The 16,326-nt window shown below is 32.5% G+C and overlaps 2 protein-coding genes across 3 annotated transcripts in view; both read left to right on the top strand.

The window, feature by feature from the left end:
• Positions 1-2,139: 2,139 nt before the first annotated feature.
• On the top strand, positions 2,140-9,382 carry LOC133879515 (beta-glucosidase 13-like). The gene is given in 15 exon segments (XM_062318087.1): positions 2,140-2,262; positions 2,900-3,010; positions 3,117-3,186; positions 4,226-4,287; positions 4,809-4,884; positions 5,070-5,147; positions 5,220-5,307; positions 5,609-5,858; positions 6,184-6,299; positions 6,933-7,023; positions 7,025-7,151; positions 7,274-7,305; positions 8,008-8,110; positions 8,198-8,297; positions 8,715-9,382. Coding segments are annotated over 15 exon segments (1,557 nt in total). The 5' UTR covers positions 2,140-2,223; the 3' UTR covers positions 8,929-9,382.
• A 6,643-nt stretch (positions 9,383-16,025) lies between these two features.
• The window catches only part of LOC133879516 (vicianin hydrolase-like), a 29,101-nt gene continuing 28,800 nt past the window's right edge, over positions 16,026-16,326 (top strand). The window contains exon 1 of one of the 2 annotated variants that reach the window (XM_062318090.1): positions 16,026-16,213. In XM_062318090.1, the coding sequence (XP_062174074.1) occupies positions 16,055-16,213 (159 nt within the window). In that variant the 5' untranslated portion in view covers positions 16,026-16,054. The remainder of the gene's footprint in view (positions 16,214-16,326) is intronic. The other variant, XM_062318088.1, reaches the window with a different exon arrangement.

Genomic DNA, 16,326 nt, shown 5'->3' with positions numbered 1-16,326 from the left:
AAATATTAATTAAATTAGCTTAAGTTTTTAGGGTTAGTGGTTATTTAATATGGTATCAAAAGAAAGGTCATGAGTTTGAACCATGTCTGCATATATAATTCACGTTCTATTTTAATATTCTATGTATTGGATTTTACTTATTATAAGAAAATCTGAGCTCACACATAAAAGAAATTATAAGAATCTTAATTAAATAATTAAATTCATCATTTTCTATTAGCTTAAAGTACTTTTGAGCTAAATGAAAATAATTTAAGACAGTCTAATCAAAAGTCGAACATATAAGACTCAGAAAGGTCCACAATACTATATTGGAATTGGATCACTCCATTGATCGTGTTAATTCTTTCATTATTAGCAATGGATGGATCCGTGCAATGTGGATAAACATTAGTAATTTATGAAAATAAACAAATACAAAGCTTTAATTACCAAACAAGTTACAAATGCCTTTTATATCATTTATCTTCAACATATATACCAGGATCCAGTTGATACTTCAATGAAATAACTAATATTATTTTGAACTAGCTTATGACCCACGCTATCTGCAGGTTTTTTATTATAATTTAATTATTTTTGTTGCAAAAATGTCTTATAAAAGAATAGCAACAAATATATAAAATAATAGTGATGAAAAAGAAAAGAAAAGAAAGGAAAAGAAAATGTTATAAAGGAATTCATTAAATTCAAACAAATGTCGATTTATATCTTATAATAACGGTTGGGTGGATCGAATTAAACCAACATTAAACAACCAAAAAAAAGTCATAAAATGTTAATTATTTTGAATTCGATCGTTTAACCTTTTGGAGTTCAATATGATTGGTTTGATTCGTTGTCGATAATTGAGGTGGTGCCACATGTTGATCGATAAAAAAATTGATTGGATGTTTTCTTTTTCTTTTTTGAATATATATTTTGATCATTAGCATTATTTTATATCGTTTGTCACCTTTTCCCATTTTCAAGATTATAGCTTTGCCCTTTTCATCTATAGTTGAAGCCACAAGTAATTTCCAAAAAAACTTTAGTGTTCTTGACCACTATTATTTAAGTTTGTCCTTTACAAATTTGTTGTTCTAACTAGTTTCTTAACCCACTATAAGAAGGGCATTGTTTACTCCAATAATATCGCCAAAGTGGCTTAAGTTTATTTCTTATCTTATTTTGGAGTTCTTTCAATACTCCATAGCGGTTTTCAGTGCTGTATGCCGCTTAAGAATTATTAGTTAACAAAAATTTCAATTTTCAATTAATTGGAGCTCCCTTGATCAAATGCCCCTCTCATCTTAATTAGTCTATTCATCTTTCTTTTTTCTTTTTTCTTTTTTTCTTTTTTCAAAAAAGAAGGTTTAATCAATAATAATGGTTCATCTTACTATATATACTTATTGGCCTTGTACCTACGGATATCTCTTCGCTTTAATAAAAAGAAGATACACAAATTAAAGCTCCAATAATATCGCAGCCACCCCCGAGGGCATTGACCTTTTCTAGTATTTTGTTAGAGTGGCCGGCCACTTATGTATTTTAAAATAAAAGGATTGGTTGTTTCAAAAATTGATTTTTGGGGCTAGGGTATTTTAAAATTTCACAGTTTAGATTAGATTTTACAGATATTATATATGTTACCATATATATGAAGAAGCCCATTCAGGAACAAGAAAATGACATCGTGATTTGGATTCGATCTCGTTGAAATAATAAATCAATGAGAAGTTTTCAATTTGATAAGCTTGTCGATCTTATGACTCATCAATTAGATAGATGAATTTTTTGAAAGAACTGTTCAAAAAAAAGTGATTCTCTTTCGTCACCACTTTGTGAAAAATTGTTAGGTATGAATACGTGTTCCTGTCTATTAATCAACTCAAAGGTAATGCAATGCTTGTTTTCATCCTTGCCACACCAATAAATTTTTTAAATGATGTGATACCACGCACACTATTAAATGCAACAAAACAAATTTTGAACTGTGAAATGCTTTCTCTCCATTTCACTTATTTTACATGGTAAATATATTGTTGCATAATTTAAAATTTTAAATGACTTGGCATCATGTACACTGTAAAATACAACAAATACAACAAAATCTTAACCGTCTGCTTCTCACTTAAAATTGAAAAAAAATCATATTCCGCTAACTCAACACTACCATTAATTTTGAAGAATCAAGGGATTAAACAGTACCACTTGAGGCATACAAAAGGTTTGCCCCTCATGATGTATCATAAAATGGAGTGGGGTGGGCATCAAGAGGTACTTTCTTTATAATAGACTTAATCAATACCTTAATATATGCACTCTCACGTGTGGACTCAGACTACCAATTGATAAGTGAGGCCCAACACGTGTAATATTTAATTGAAATAAAGATAAATGACAGAGTTAAAGTTTGAACTGATGACATTTGGTTTTAATACCATGTTAAATTATCTTTTCATTTGTCAAATTATTTTGGACCGCTAGCTGCTCATATTTATTTCCTCAAGATTATATAAATGTTAATAATTATCTTCTTAATATGAGACTGGTTGTTATAAAGGCAATACTGCCACGTCATGCTTTAGAGGTTGCCAACAAATTAAGGTTTAATTTTATAGTCCATTACATGATGTGCCTGGCTGAATTTACAAGTTTCTTATACATGAAATGTAATCTTAAGTACCAAAAGTACCCTAACAAAGTGTAAAAGAGTTCTCAAAGCTTGACGGCATTAGGGGTATTTAACAAAACTTGAAATATAATCTTATTCATTATTAATATATATGCTCGATCTCCTATATAATAAATTAAGGTAGATTAAGGGGGACAGCTTGCATGAGAATCGATCAAAAGCAATAACTTAATCATGGTGATTAGAGGTCCTCTCATTCTCTTCCTCAATATTGTCCAGCTGGTGGCTGACTCAGTGGCTTCCGGTGGCGTTGCCACTCCTAATTATGATGTTAATCGTAGCAGTTTTCCAGTGGGATTCATATTTGGCACAGCATCATCTTCTTACCAGGTTTGCTAGCTTTTGGATTTACGTAAACTTTAATGATCGATTGTTCAAAGCCCATAACAACTTCTTCTTTTTTCTTTTTTAATTTGGTTTTGCTTTCACCATACAGTATGAAGGTGCAGCAAACGAAGGTGGTAAAGGACCAAGTATATGGGACACTTTCACTCAGAGATATCCAGGTAGTCTTTATAAGATTTAGATTTCGTGCAATAAGAAGACAGTCCTATTACACTGCAATAAAGCTATGATAGGTGTCCAGATAGCTTGGCCTTCCCTATTCGGATTTTTCAAACACCTGCCCGAACTGGCTCGGGTGCCTTATTACATGCACGGAATCCGTGTTGGTCGATCTGTGCGTGAGGAAAAAGGTGAAGTATATTGTGTTTTAGGTTTTATCTTCAGTGGTTGGTGGTCATCCATGACTATCCTCAACTACTTCAAAGTGCCTTGAGATCACACTCTAATTATTGACCACGATGGAAATGACCACTTCCTAATGTTGGTGAACATGTTCACCTGGCCTACATTAGACTTCCGGGAGGCCGGATAGTTTGTGTTGTAAAATTATAAAATCATTACATTTTCTTTTGGTGTTCAACGCCTTGTAAGAGATCTTGGCTTTGAGAAAGAGAAGTAGGTGCACTTGCACATTAACAAGTCCTAAAATAGAAATTTAAAAAAATTCGTTTACTCTTAACATCAATTAATTGAGAATTTCAGCAATTAATCAACCATCCTCTTGAGATGAGTCATATTATGGTCAAATTTTTAAATGATATGGCAATATAACACCATTAGATTTGTGAAATCTAATCTTAACCATGAAACGACTCTTAAGTAAAATAGAGAGGATCATATTATCTATGCTGTTCCATATATATTAGGAACATGAGAACATCCATGATAAGCATTATTGCTCTTTTGGTCAAGCTTAGAAGGAGAGAGAGAAAAAAAAAAAATCCTCTTTCAGTTATGATTTCTAAATAAGCCAAGCATGTTAGTGATGATTATATATCATTTTCTTTTCTTTACTGTATTGATGACCCCCCAAAAGACTTTTTTAATTTTTTTTTTTTTTAAAATAAAAATAAAAAAGGCTTGAAGCCATAAATTCTAGATGAAATGCTTTTACTAGAACAAGCTTTTCAATCCAGACATGCATCTTTAATTAGTTGGGTTTAATTACAATTTGAGGAAATTAATTGGTGGTTTGTGCAGATAAGATAAAGGACCATACTAGTGGGGTGCTTGCGGCCGATGATTCATATCATCGTTACAAGGTATTAATTATTTACATAAAGCGATGTTTATATATAGCTTTGTGTGCATGCATGACCTTTAATTATATACCACTTATTTCATTATACGCAAAGCAATATTCGAAACAAATATAATAATGAAAGTTCTTAAGAGGAGATATATAATACCATGTAATTAATAGTCCAGGGCAAAGGAAAGTTATATATATCTAACATTATTCATTACGAGTTAATTATTTCGTGAATATTTGCTGGGGTACCCACCAGCATCCCACCAAATTAAGCCTAAGTGAAAAAACTGAAAATAAATTTACTAAATAAAAAAACAAAGCCACTTAGGCTTTGGTGGGATGCTAGTGGGTACCCCAGCATTTCCCTTGCTTTTATTGATTAATTAAGTAAAAGAAGTAAGTTTACGCTCTTTCGCATTTCATATGGCCAGGTTATTGAGAGTTATCTAGAATGGAAATGAAACAGTTTTGTTTTAATTACTCATATTTGTATAGCGTTGGTTGATAATAAATTGAGTAATATTTTGACAGGAAGATGTGGGTATAATGAAGGACATCGGATTTGATGCTTACAGATTTTGTATCTCTTGGTCCAGGCTACTACCTAGTAAGTTAATGACAAAAACAAAACCCTTTTTTTTGTCTTTTTTTTAAACATATATCCATAACTCGACAGGACCGAACTCGATCCACAAACCCAAATTACAACCTTAATAAAATACCATAATGAGATAACTACCCTAGCTAGTAGTACTGGCCGGTATCAATTATTCCAAGTTCTACCTTATTCAGATGGAAATTTGAGTAGGGAAGTGAACCTTGAAGGCATTGCATATTACAACAATCTCATAAACGAGCTACTATCCAATGGTCAGAACCCATCTCTCTCTCTCTCTCTCTCTCTAGCTAGATCTCCATATAAATATTTCTTGTGGACTACAGGACTGAAGCCATTTGTGACTCTTTTCCACTGGGACCTTCCACAAGTGCTTGATGACACCTATGGTGGTTTTTTGAATCCCCAAATTGTGTAAGTGATGACTATATCTGTCCTACTCTCATGGACTGGGATTTTTAGTAATTTTACTGTACAGAAAGCTAATATGAGGCTCACCTGTATAAGTAAGTTTCAGGGTGGAAAAGTTTTGGGCTGCCTGTCCACCTACTTAGACATGCAAGCTCCATAAGAACTCTTTTTCAATTTGTTGTCTGAATTACTAGCAATTAATTTGAACAACAAATTGCTAAAAGTTGGGATCCACTCTCAACCATATAACTTAAACCAAATATATGATTCAACATATGTCAACCGGTTATAATTGTGCAAACAGGAATGACTTCATAGAATATGCTGAGCTATGCTATAGAGAATTTGGTGATAGAGTGAAGCATTGGATGACCTTTTTTGAGCCACTCACCTTCACTATCTTGGGGTATGCATATGGTTTATTTCCACCAGCCAGGTGCTCAAACCGGTTAATCTGTGCTGGGGGTGATTCGGCAACTGAACCCTATGTGGTTGCACACCACCAGATTCTTGCTCATGCAGCTGCAGTCAACGTCTATAGGGACAAATACCAGGTTATTTTTCATGTTGTTTGTCATGATCGAGCTAGAGAATTATAATCAACCAGAAATAATCAGTATCATCTTCGGATCCACCTATTAATAAATTTTAATGGCCTAAGATCAGCTGATGAGCACACGATTTTTGTAATGCATGCTAGCACTCAATAATCAATGTGATTTTAGAGTATAAGGTTCGCCTGGAGTTCCCTACCTAAATTCCACGGAGTTTGGGCACGGAATGAAAGGGAGGAAGACTGAGAAGAGAATTTCGTGAAATTCCAAGATTTTGAATATAGTTGAAAAGTCCAAATTAAGAAGGCATGATTATTTTATGTAGCCATCTCAGAAGGGAGAAATTGGGATTGCACTAAATTCACCATGGATCGTGCCATTAATCCAGTCAGCTGCAGACAATGATGCAGCATCTCGAGCCCTTGCTTTCACCTATGGCTGGTAATTAGCATTTTTCCCAGATTGAAATACTTTTAGATTCTTCTCAACTTTTGAACGAATAATTAATGTCATCATCATATATAGTCACTATTAAAATAGTTTACAACACCTCTAGACTTAAAACCAAGTGTTGAGATGTCCGATATATCAGCTACTTTCAATTACCCTTACCGTTAGAGTTTCGTTAACGCAAATTGCTAACAAATGAAATATCCATTTTACTCCTATAAAATTTATAAAAATACAAATATATTCTTAAATTTTATTTAAAAAAATAAATCCAAAAAAGGTAAAGAAAAAAAAAAAAAAAAAACAAGACCTGCCGTGTATTTCACTTTGGGTATTTTGGTCATTTTTTGCTTATTCTGGAAAAATTTAAGAGAAAACCTTAACAGAAAGTGATACACCGAACAATACTCACATTACAAACTCTTAAACTTTGCAGACACATTTTAAAAGCCATGGTCGGTACCGTTCGAGATATATAGTAAGTGATGTTTTCCCTACATAAAATTAAGCTATTACATTAAGGCAGTGTCTCACCAATCACCATGTAAATCAAATTAGTTACTTTTTAATCCATCGCTTTGATCACATAGCTAATTTCAGATCTTCCATCCATAATATTTCTAGGTTTATGGAACCACTAAATTCTGGTTCCTACCCAGCTGAAATGGTTACCCATGTCCGAGAACGTCTGCCACAATTTTCCAGTGAGCAATTAATCTTCAATGGTTAAAGGATCTTTCGATTTCATTGGGATAAACTATTACACTGCAAATTACGCTTCAGATTTTCCTTGCCAAACTCATCAGCTTAGCTACCTCACAGATTCATGCCTAAGCATCACAAGTTAGTTAATTAAATATTATTCTAATGAGTTTTTTGAATATTAATCTGTTTAATTTCCTAAATGTTCCCCACAAATTTCTTCTATGTAATGATACATTAATGTAATCGATCCATTGCGTCAGGTGAGCGAAATGGGATTCCCATCTGTCCAAAGGTATTCATTTTCTCGTTTTAATTTTCTTTTTTCAGAAGTTAATTCTTATATATATATTCTCATGCAAATATATATATATATATATATATATATATATATATATATATATATATATATATATATATCCCATTAACCGGACACGAAATTAACGAGTTAAGATCGAGGAGTTTGATCTGTTTAATTAAATAAATCGAGTTAGGATTGATATATATAATATTATACTCATGTCTCAACACGACCTGAATCCAACACGCGAATACGAATTGTCACCATTAAGTAGAACATATAAATATATTGTTAATTTAATTTCCATTTATATAAGTTTTGATTTAACATGATAGATACAAAGCAAAGGTATATACTAGTTTGAAATTTTGAGACAAATGCTGATTTAACAAATATTAATATATGTTAAGTATCAATAATGACTTGGTTCATCATGTCTCCCTGCAATTTTGATAAGAAAAATTATTAAGACATATATTCTCCTTTTTCTTTTTTCTTTTTTTGGTTGAATAAGAAATTTCTTAGATCATACACTAAGATAAAATGTGGAGGAATTTCTATATTTTTTGTCATGTATCAAAAGATATTTTCATACACGAAATTTGTTTCCCCTTTAAGATCAGTATATATGATTTGCATTCTTAATTATTTTTTCCGGGTCTAAATGAATTACATTGTAAATTAATGAATTTGCAGGCTGCTTCGGACTGGCTTTTTATTTATCCACAAGGAATTCAAGATCTTTCGCTCTACACAAAAAATAAATTCAACAACCCAGTCATCTACATAACTGAAAACGGTAAATTCTTCATCAAATTGGATCATCTACTCCACCCTAAATCCTTAATTACTAGCTAATACATTATGTTATGCAATTGTTCTTTAGGAGTCGATGAGCTTAATAATGGTAAAGTACTGTCTCTTGAAGACGACATGAGAATTGACTTCTACAATAGCCATCTTTCATTTGTTCAAAGTGCTATTATGTGAGTATTTTACATATATAGAATTAATAAAGATTTCTTCAAACTGAGTTGGCCGGAAGAAATTTCTATAATTATTCCAGTATGTTAAAATTACACGTGTTCAAAATGCGTATGATTCTTATATGTATTTTTAAAAATGCACGTGAAAATCACATACATATTGAATACATGTAAGTTTTAATAGACATGGATTAGAGAAAATTTCTTTAATCTAGTTTAGAGAAAAACTGTCTTTTTACATATATAACTCATTAATATTTCAGAAGTAATACTACTCTTCACACCCATTTATTATATCCGTTTCTCACTGGCTAACGAAGTGTGTTTTAAAACACGATGTGAAATAAGTGTGAAGAGTGATCGAGAATATTTGTTTGGAAAAAGAGTGACTATGATTGAATGTTTGGATTTTGATAGGAATGAAGTCAATGAAAGGGGATACTTTGCATGGTCATTGTTGGACAACTTCGAATGGGGCGATGGATATACCGTTTGCTTTGGGATCATCCATGTAGATTGTGAGGACGAGTTAAAAAGATACCCTAAAAACTCCGCTAAGTGGTTCAAGAAGTTTCTCCAAAATGAACATCAGAAAGAAGCGTCTCATTTTTTATGGACCTCCTCTTCTTGAGTATTTATCTCAAATTACATGTTGCAATAGACTAATAGAGTACTAAAAGTTTGGATTGGGATCCATCGGAATTCGGTGCAATTCCAGTAGCTCCTAGTGAGATGGGAGATATGAGGCCCACCTACTGTTATATGTTGCAATAGAATACTAAAAGTTTAGATCGAGATCCACTTATATTCGACGCAATTCGGACAATAAATTTAAGGGAATCTTGATTCAATATCAAATCAAAGGATTGAGATCTCCTACAATTGGGGTGTTTGAATTTGCATTATAGTTTGGACAGCCCACAATGAGAAGGCTATATGGCCACTTGATCAAGACATTTGGTTGTCTAAAGCAGGTAAGTTTCACAATCCCCCATTTGTAGATTGTTTGAATTGTATTGCAATTCAGACACTCCAATTGTAAGGGATTTTAATTTCAAATAAAATTTTAATGTGGCGTTTGGATATGGATAATCCTTTTAGAATTCTCAAAAACTCTAAAAAATTACATCATATGGTTGCATTAAGGAAAGAAAATCTAGATGCCCATGAGTATATTTATTCCTCTCAACCATCTTTTGCTGAAAATGTGAATTCCCTTCTACATAAGGAATTTACATTCACTCTTTTTTATTGTAAAAAGAAAAAAAAAAAAAAAAAAAAAAAAAGTTTTTTTTATTCTTTTAATTATGTGCATTCAAGAATGGGGTTTTATCTCTTGGACAGTTGGACGTGTTCCTAATAATTGCGTCCTAGACTCCTTGGTGTTCTGAATTTGTATCATTGTATGACACTTATCACGTGCAGCTTGTACCCTTTATCTTTCTTTTTCTTTTTTTCTTTTTTAATTATTATATTTTGTAATAGTATTAGTACCCTTTATCAGTCCAAATTTTTTTTTTTTTTTTTTTTTTTTAAAGAAGGAAAGATGATCTTTCATTAAATAACAAACAACATTACAACATCATGCAACACGAAGGTGAACATAAACAGACACCCTAAAGGTGTACATACATCTTTAATCAAGACTGACAGTTGCTACCAAAAAAACCCAACCAACAAAATGATGTCTCTACGTTGACATATACCTTTACTTGAACAGGGAGTCGGTCACACATTCTGGGCGACTGCCAAAAATTAAGTTTATATTCGCACAAAGCAAACTGTCTAAGGGAACATAAATAACAAACAACACAAGAAAAGCTCAACAGGAAAGCTGTCAGCCGGAAACCGCCGCCGCCAGAGACAAACCCATCAACACTCAAACGCCAAAAGCTTTCGAGCACCACCAGATCCACCAACCACGACGAAAAGCCCGGGTTGTATCCATCACGCGCAGCCCCAATCCGAAAACCACACAGGCGCGTGAAGGCCACGCGCCGACTGTCGAGAGACCGCATAACCGTGGGGGGCGGCTGGAGCACCAGAAACTAACGGCGATCAAGGCTAAAGGGCGTGTGTCTAACAGAAGATGACGGAAACGCGTAGATCTAGCCTCCAAAATCTAACAATGAACAAAATGAACCACGATCTCCGCCATCGACACGCCAAGGACGACAAGCTCCCGCCGGCACCTTCACCAGAGAACTCTCCTGCCTTTACAAACTAAAAACAGAAAAACTAAACACCCACCGGATCAACACCGGGAAAACTAAACATCCACAACCCAAACGGTTAGGAGACTCAAAACTTCCACAAAAACCAACTAACCCAAAAAACCCAAGGAGGAGGGAGGCGTGGAAGCCTCCCTCCCCCAAAACAATACAAACTGTCGGTTCTCTCTCTCACTAGAAACTGGAGCTTCTCTCTCTTTAGTCGGACCAAACAGCATTCATCAGTCCACTTAAATTTGGCAGAAAGCAGAGGCCAAGTTTGATTAGAGATTTGAAAAAGAAAAGGAAAAGCAAAAAGATAGCTCTCGTACATATTTTATATGGGAAATGTTAAAAAATATTCTTAGTGTCTAAGCGTACTACTTCAAGGCACATTGAAGTGAGACTCATGAACTCAAGTGTCAGTTCCACTCCGATGTGCATTGGGGTAGTGCAATGCATGGATCATTCCCCATTTTATATTTATATGATAATGTGGTTCCCAAAGAATTTCGACGAATAATATAACTCGTTAACACAAACATTTTTAGCTAGGTTTGACAATGGTTTTAAAAAATCTTCTTTATTTTTTTCAATAAAAAGATTAACAAAAAATAAAACTTTATCAAAACTTTTAATAAAAAATTTACTTTTCAAAATAAAAAAAAAAATTTTAAAAAAAACTTTAGAGCTCGTTTGGTTTGCAGAATAGACTTCTGAAATGAAATGATTATTCCTATGGAATAGTCATTTTTATGTTTGGTAGGGATCTATTCCTTGGAATAGTTATTTCCATTAGAATACATATTCCCTTATGAAGATGAATATCTATTCCTCTAAAAAATGAAAGGAATACCTATTCTAATAGGAATAGATTAGATTTTCTAGAAAAAACACTATTATTTTTTATTTTCTTTCAATTTTTTTTTTCAAAAAAAAAAAAGGGAGAAAAAACGAAACCCCCCCCCCCCTTAACAATGGCTGGCCGACCACCAATTGGGGTGGTCGGCCAGCCACATATGGCTCCGGGGGTGGTCGCACCACCCCTGGGGCGATTTGGGGGTGGCCGGCCACCCCCAGGGTCCCTCGGAGGTGGCCGCGGCCATCCCCAGGGTCACTCGGGGGTGGCCAGGCCACCCCCCGATTCGTGGCCACCCCCTGGCTATTTCGGGGGTGGGCGACCACCCATTGTTGTGGTCAGCCACCTTCTAGTTTTCAAATTTTTTTTATTTTAATTTTATAATTTAAGTTTTTTTTTTTTTTTTTTTTTTATAATATATATATAATGTGGGGTGTTTTTAGTAATTTTTATTGTGTTCCAATTAATGCATATGAATTGTTACTAAATTTAAGATTAAGAAAAACCATTTCATTCCACCACCTTCTATTCCAATTAATGGAATAGTCATTCCACAAACCAAACGAGACCTTAATGTTCAAAAAAAAAAAAAAAAAAAATCACATCTTCTTCAAAAAATATTTTGAAAAATAGAAATTATATAAATCACATCTCCTATACATCTCATTTTCAAATCCATCATTGAATTCATGGGATCCAACGTGGGTCCAACAAATATAATTATGAATTTAAAACTTAATTATATAGAGATTTGTAATTTTAAAGAACTCTTATGGAATCACCACAACATGTTCGATATATATACGAAATAATCATTTCTTTAGGAATAAAATTAAGTATTACTGAAAATACAAGAAGTTTGAATAAAATAATCATGCCTATTCTTTTGGTTGATAACAGGCTTAACAGCACATTATGCTTTCACTGAAATTTAATTAAAATTCCTAAAGTACCCAATATATATATAAAACTTGTTATAAATTTTGGATTCGAAGAAAAAAGATCACTCGTTTTTAGTATTTTCTGCTTCTTTTTTTTTTTTTTTTTTTGAATAATTTTTCAATAAACTTACTTTTGAAGTAGTTTCTAATAATTCGCTTTTGGATTATGATACATGGGTCCATATATATGGTCTATAGACTATAGTTGCTTCCTAGATTTAATGTTCGGCATTTGCGTGTAAATTATCAAGTGCAGCCTTTTCTATTCTCTTTAAGTCCTGTCCACTCAAATTTGGCAGAGAGCAGGGCCCGAGTTTGATTAGAGATTTGAAAAAGAGGCCCCTCCAACATAATGATCATGTGGGGCCATAATACATTTTAAAATTAAAATAGAAACACATTTTTTATTTTATTTTATTTTTTAAAAATAGGTCCTTTTTTCTTTTCTTTTCTTTCTTTCTTTCTTTCTTCTTCTTCTTCTTCTTCTTCTTCTTCTTCTTCTTTTCTTTTTTTTTTTTTTTTTTTTTTTTTCTGGAGGTAGGAGCTGAGTACTTATTGTTTATAAAATAAAGCTCCGTTTAATAACTCCCTCCCTCTCCCTTTTCCTCTCTTTATGTGAGAAATTTTTTTTGTTGAGTGAAAGTAATAAGTGATTGATGTGATATAAAGTAAAAAGAATTTATATGAAAAAGTGAAGAAAAAAAAATTTGTATTGTAATGAGCTTTTTTATTTAAATAATAAAAAAATTGTTGATGTGATATAAAAAATCAAAAAAAGGTTAAAAATATTTTTAAGTTGATATTTTTTAGAAAAGGTAAAAATAAAAGAAGGGAGAAGGGAAGAGATTATTAAACGGGCCAAAATTAAAAAGAGGAGAACGTGGTTGCATGATCAATCCCAATCCCTCAGCTGCTAAGGGCGGGAGCACCAATGCTTCTTCTTCTTCTTCTTCTTCTTCTTCTTTTTTTTTTTTTTTTTTTTTTTTTTTAATTTTTAATTTTTTTTTTTTAATTTTACAAGTAAAAAGTCAAATATACACTTGTTTGTATTTTCTTAAAATAAGAATGTTTAATATATGTTTATTTGAAAATAATTTCATAAAAGTTTACCAAACAATTTTTCCAATATATCGCATAAAAAACAACTTTTCAAATGTGAATCTCACAAAAAGAAAAAAAAAAGAAAAAAAAAGAAAAAAAAAAAACGCTTTCCAAGTTTATTCTCAACACAAAAAATACTTTTGAAAACCATTAATAAACACATCCTTTGCTTTATTAGTGAAAAGTATATTAATGGTGGGATATTAACGATGTTGTGTATATAAATTGCCATTTTATGTCCACTCAAGCAACCTTTACATGAAAAATAGTATGGCAATTGGAGTCGACCACATGACAAGTATTCAGAGTAATCTACACCTCACAATTAGTGAATAACTATTCATCTTTGTATGAATTGTGTGGAACCAAACAAAGAGAACAAATATTATATACAAATAATAAACGTGACATAAAGATGATGAACAATAAAGCAAGATTTGATAGATATAAGATATACAAACACAAGCACCGAAATATGAATAATAATTCATTGACATTTTTTTATATAATTTTTTATTATTTTACTTATGTGGTAAGATGATATTTTACATTATTTTATTTTTAAAATTCAAAAAATAGTAGAAAATTATTTTATCACATGAATAATGTGGTAAAAAATTGTAAAAAAAAAAAAAAAAAAGATAGTTATTTTCTTTTTGAAATATTATGAAAATGCCTGCTAGGTGGTTAGGTAGGGGTACTTTTCTCTCTTTATATTTACATAAACATCCTTAATTATCATTTACGTGATTTTGTTGCTAGTGACACGTGCTGTGACAGTACTGGTCCTCGATCTGCCACAGCCAGACTGCCGGCCACCATCCTTATCGGTTTGCTGACATGATCCAATAATACATTTACATTTGTGGTATGCAAAAACAGGTCATCGTCTATCTTTGATTCCGGTTGTTGGGGACCAGTGCTTAATAGTAAAAAAGATATGCAGAGAATTGTGGACAAGAAAGAGCGAAGCGCACTCGAGAAGAGTCTGCCAAAATATTGATGAGACAATATTGTTTGTATCCATCGTAGCAATTAATTTTTATTCCGCAATGAAAATTGTCCATTTCTATTTTAAAGATGCAAGGAAATTAGAGAGTAATTAATTATTTTATGGTCCGGTTATATTTTATAATATTATACACCATTAAATTGACGCTGTCAAATCAAATATAAACTATTAAATAATTCATCTTCATCCTTGTTTTTCAGAATTTTTTTTTTTTTTTTTTTTTTTTTCGATCGAGCTAATATAATTCATCTCAATTATTGAAAGGGAAAGATTATATATATATATATATATATATATATATATACTGTTCCAAAGAAAGACCAGTACGTACGTACTGATCGAGGGCAGGTAATTAAGAGTGATGGCCCAATATTATTGTCCCCTCAAGCTTTGCCAATATATATCATTAATTGTGTGATCTATATAAGAACTTGGCCCCATATAATAACATATCCTGTCGATCCTCGTTATCTGCACGGATTCGTCCGCATCCTTGCGAAGTTATTGAAGGTCCATATCATCGATTATATGGAGCTAACGTGATACAGTCCAAGACTAATAAGTTGTTAATTGGGTACAATTTGAGGAGTTTATTTTGAAGAGTTCTTCAATATATAGGTTTTTAATAATTTCTTACTAAAATTGTGGAGTTTGACCTTTTTATTGCTTTATTTATTGATGGTTATATATATTATGTACGTGTGGTTGCAATATATTGCTTAATTAGTTGTAATTGTTGAAAATTAATAGTACGTGTTCACCCCCTTCTCCGTGTTGAACAGGATTGAGCGGTTGTCCTTGTTGCTTTTATGATGTTGCATGCAGTTTGGGCGAGAAAGGAGCCATTTGCTATGACAACGACAATTGACTAGGGCAGACTTGCTTTATCACATCTTTGTACTTAATTAGGCCCCTTGTCGCTTGGGTGTACGTACAAAACGTACGTGAATCACATGTTCTGAAGAAAAAACAAAACTTCCAATAGGAGATCGAAGAAACTTGGCACCATCGGTTTACTCTTTTTTTTTTTTTTTTTTGGGCACAAACATCCAACGGACAGAAATGGTACACATCTTCTTAAGAGTTTATTATTTGATGTGATGGTGGAAAATATCTCCGAATTTTGAACAGATAAATTTATATATTTCACGTCAATAGTGGTTTCCACTGGTAACATACAAACACATCGACAATTGATATTATAATACACGTATTGTTTAAAATACTATTCTTCAATAAATGAGATTATTTATACACTTGGAATATTTAATTTAAATGAAAGGTGAATTACAAATAAGTTACGCACTACTTATTCCAAAATATTGAAAGGATAGGAAATAGTAAATTTACTGGTTTAACTAACATTCTAGCGTATATTAATGATGCTTGACATATATATATACGGATATGGAGAAGCTAAGGTGTAAGCTGCGAGATCAATTGCCATGAAAATAATACAAAAGCAGCAACAAATACACGTGGTGTTAAAAATTAAAATGATGAAGGGATAATATATGAATTATACAAAGAACAATAAAATGATCATTAATTTGAATGAGTCAACTGTTCCCTCTTGAAATCTTTATATATAGGAGAGCTTGAAGGGTAGCTTTCTTCAAGCAACAAACACAGACATGGCAGTTAATCAAGGTCCTTTACTACTCTGCCTCCTAGCCTTGGCCTCCCTGTATGCTTGCACTGAAGGTTCAAAACCAGGCCATTATTCTATACCTTTCAACCGAAGCAATTTTCCTGCTGGTTTTATATTTGGAGCTGGTTCAGCTGCTTACCAGGTATATATATATGCATGGATGGACTGCTTTCAGGCTTCAATTAGCGTGCATTTTTACCCTACATGCCAATAACAAAAAGAATAACGAAAACCACATTGTTTGAACAATATTAT

The sequence above is a fragment of the Alnus glutinosa genome, chromosome 10, assembly GCF_958979055.1.
Source record: "Alnus glutinosa chromosome 10, dhAlnGlut1.1, whole genome shotgun sequence".
In the NCBI taxonomy this organism is placed as follows: Eukaryota; Viridiplantae; Streptophyta; class Magnoliopsida; order Fagales; family Betulaceae; genus Alnus; species Alnus glutinosa.
This window is presented reverse-complemented; position numbering and strand designations above follow the sequence as displayed.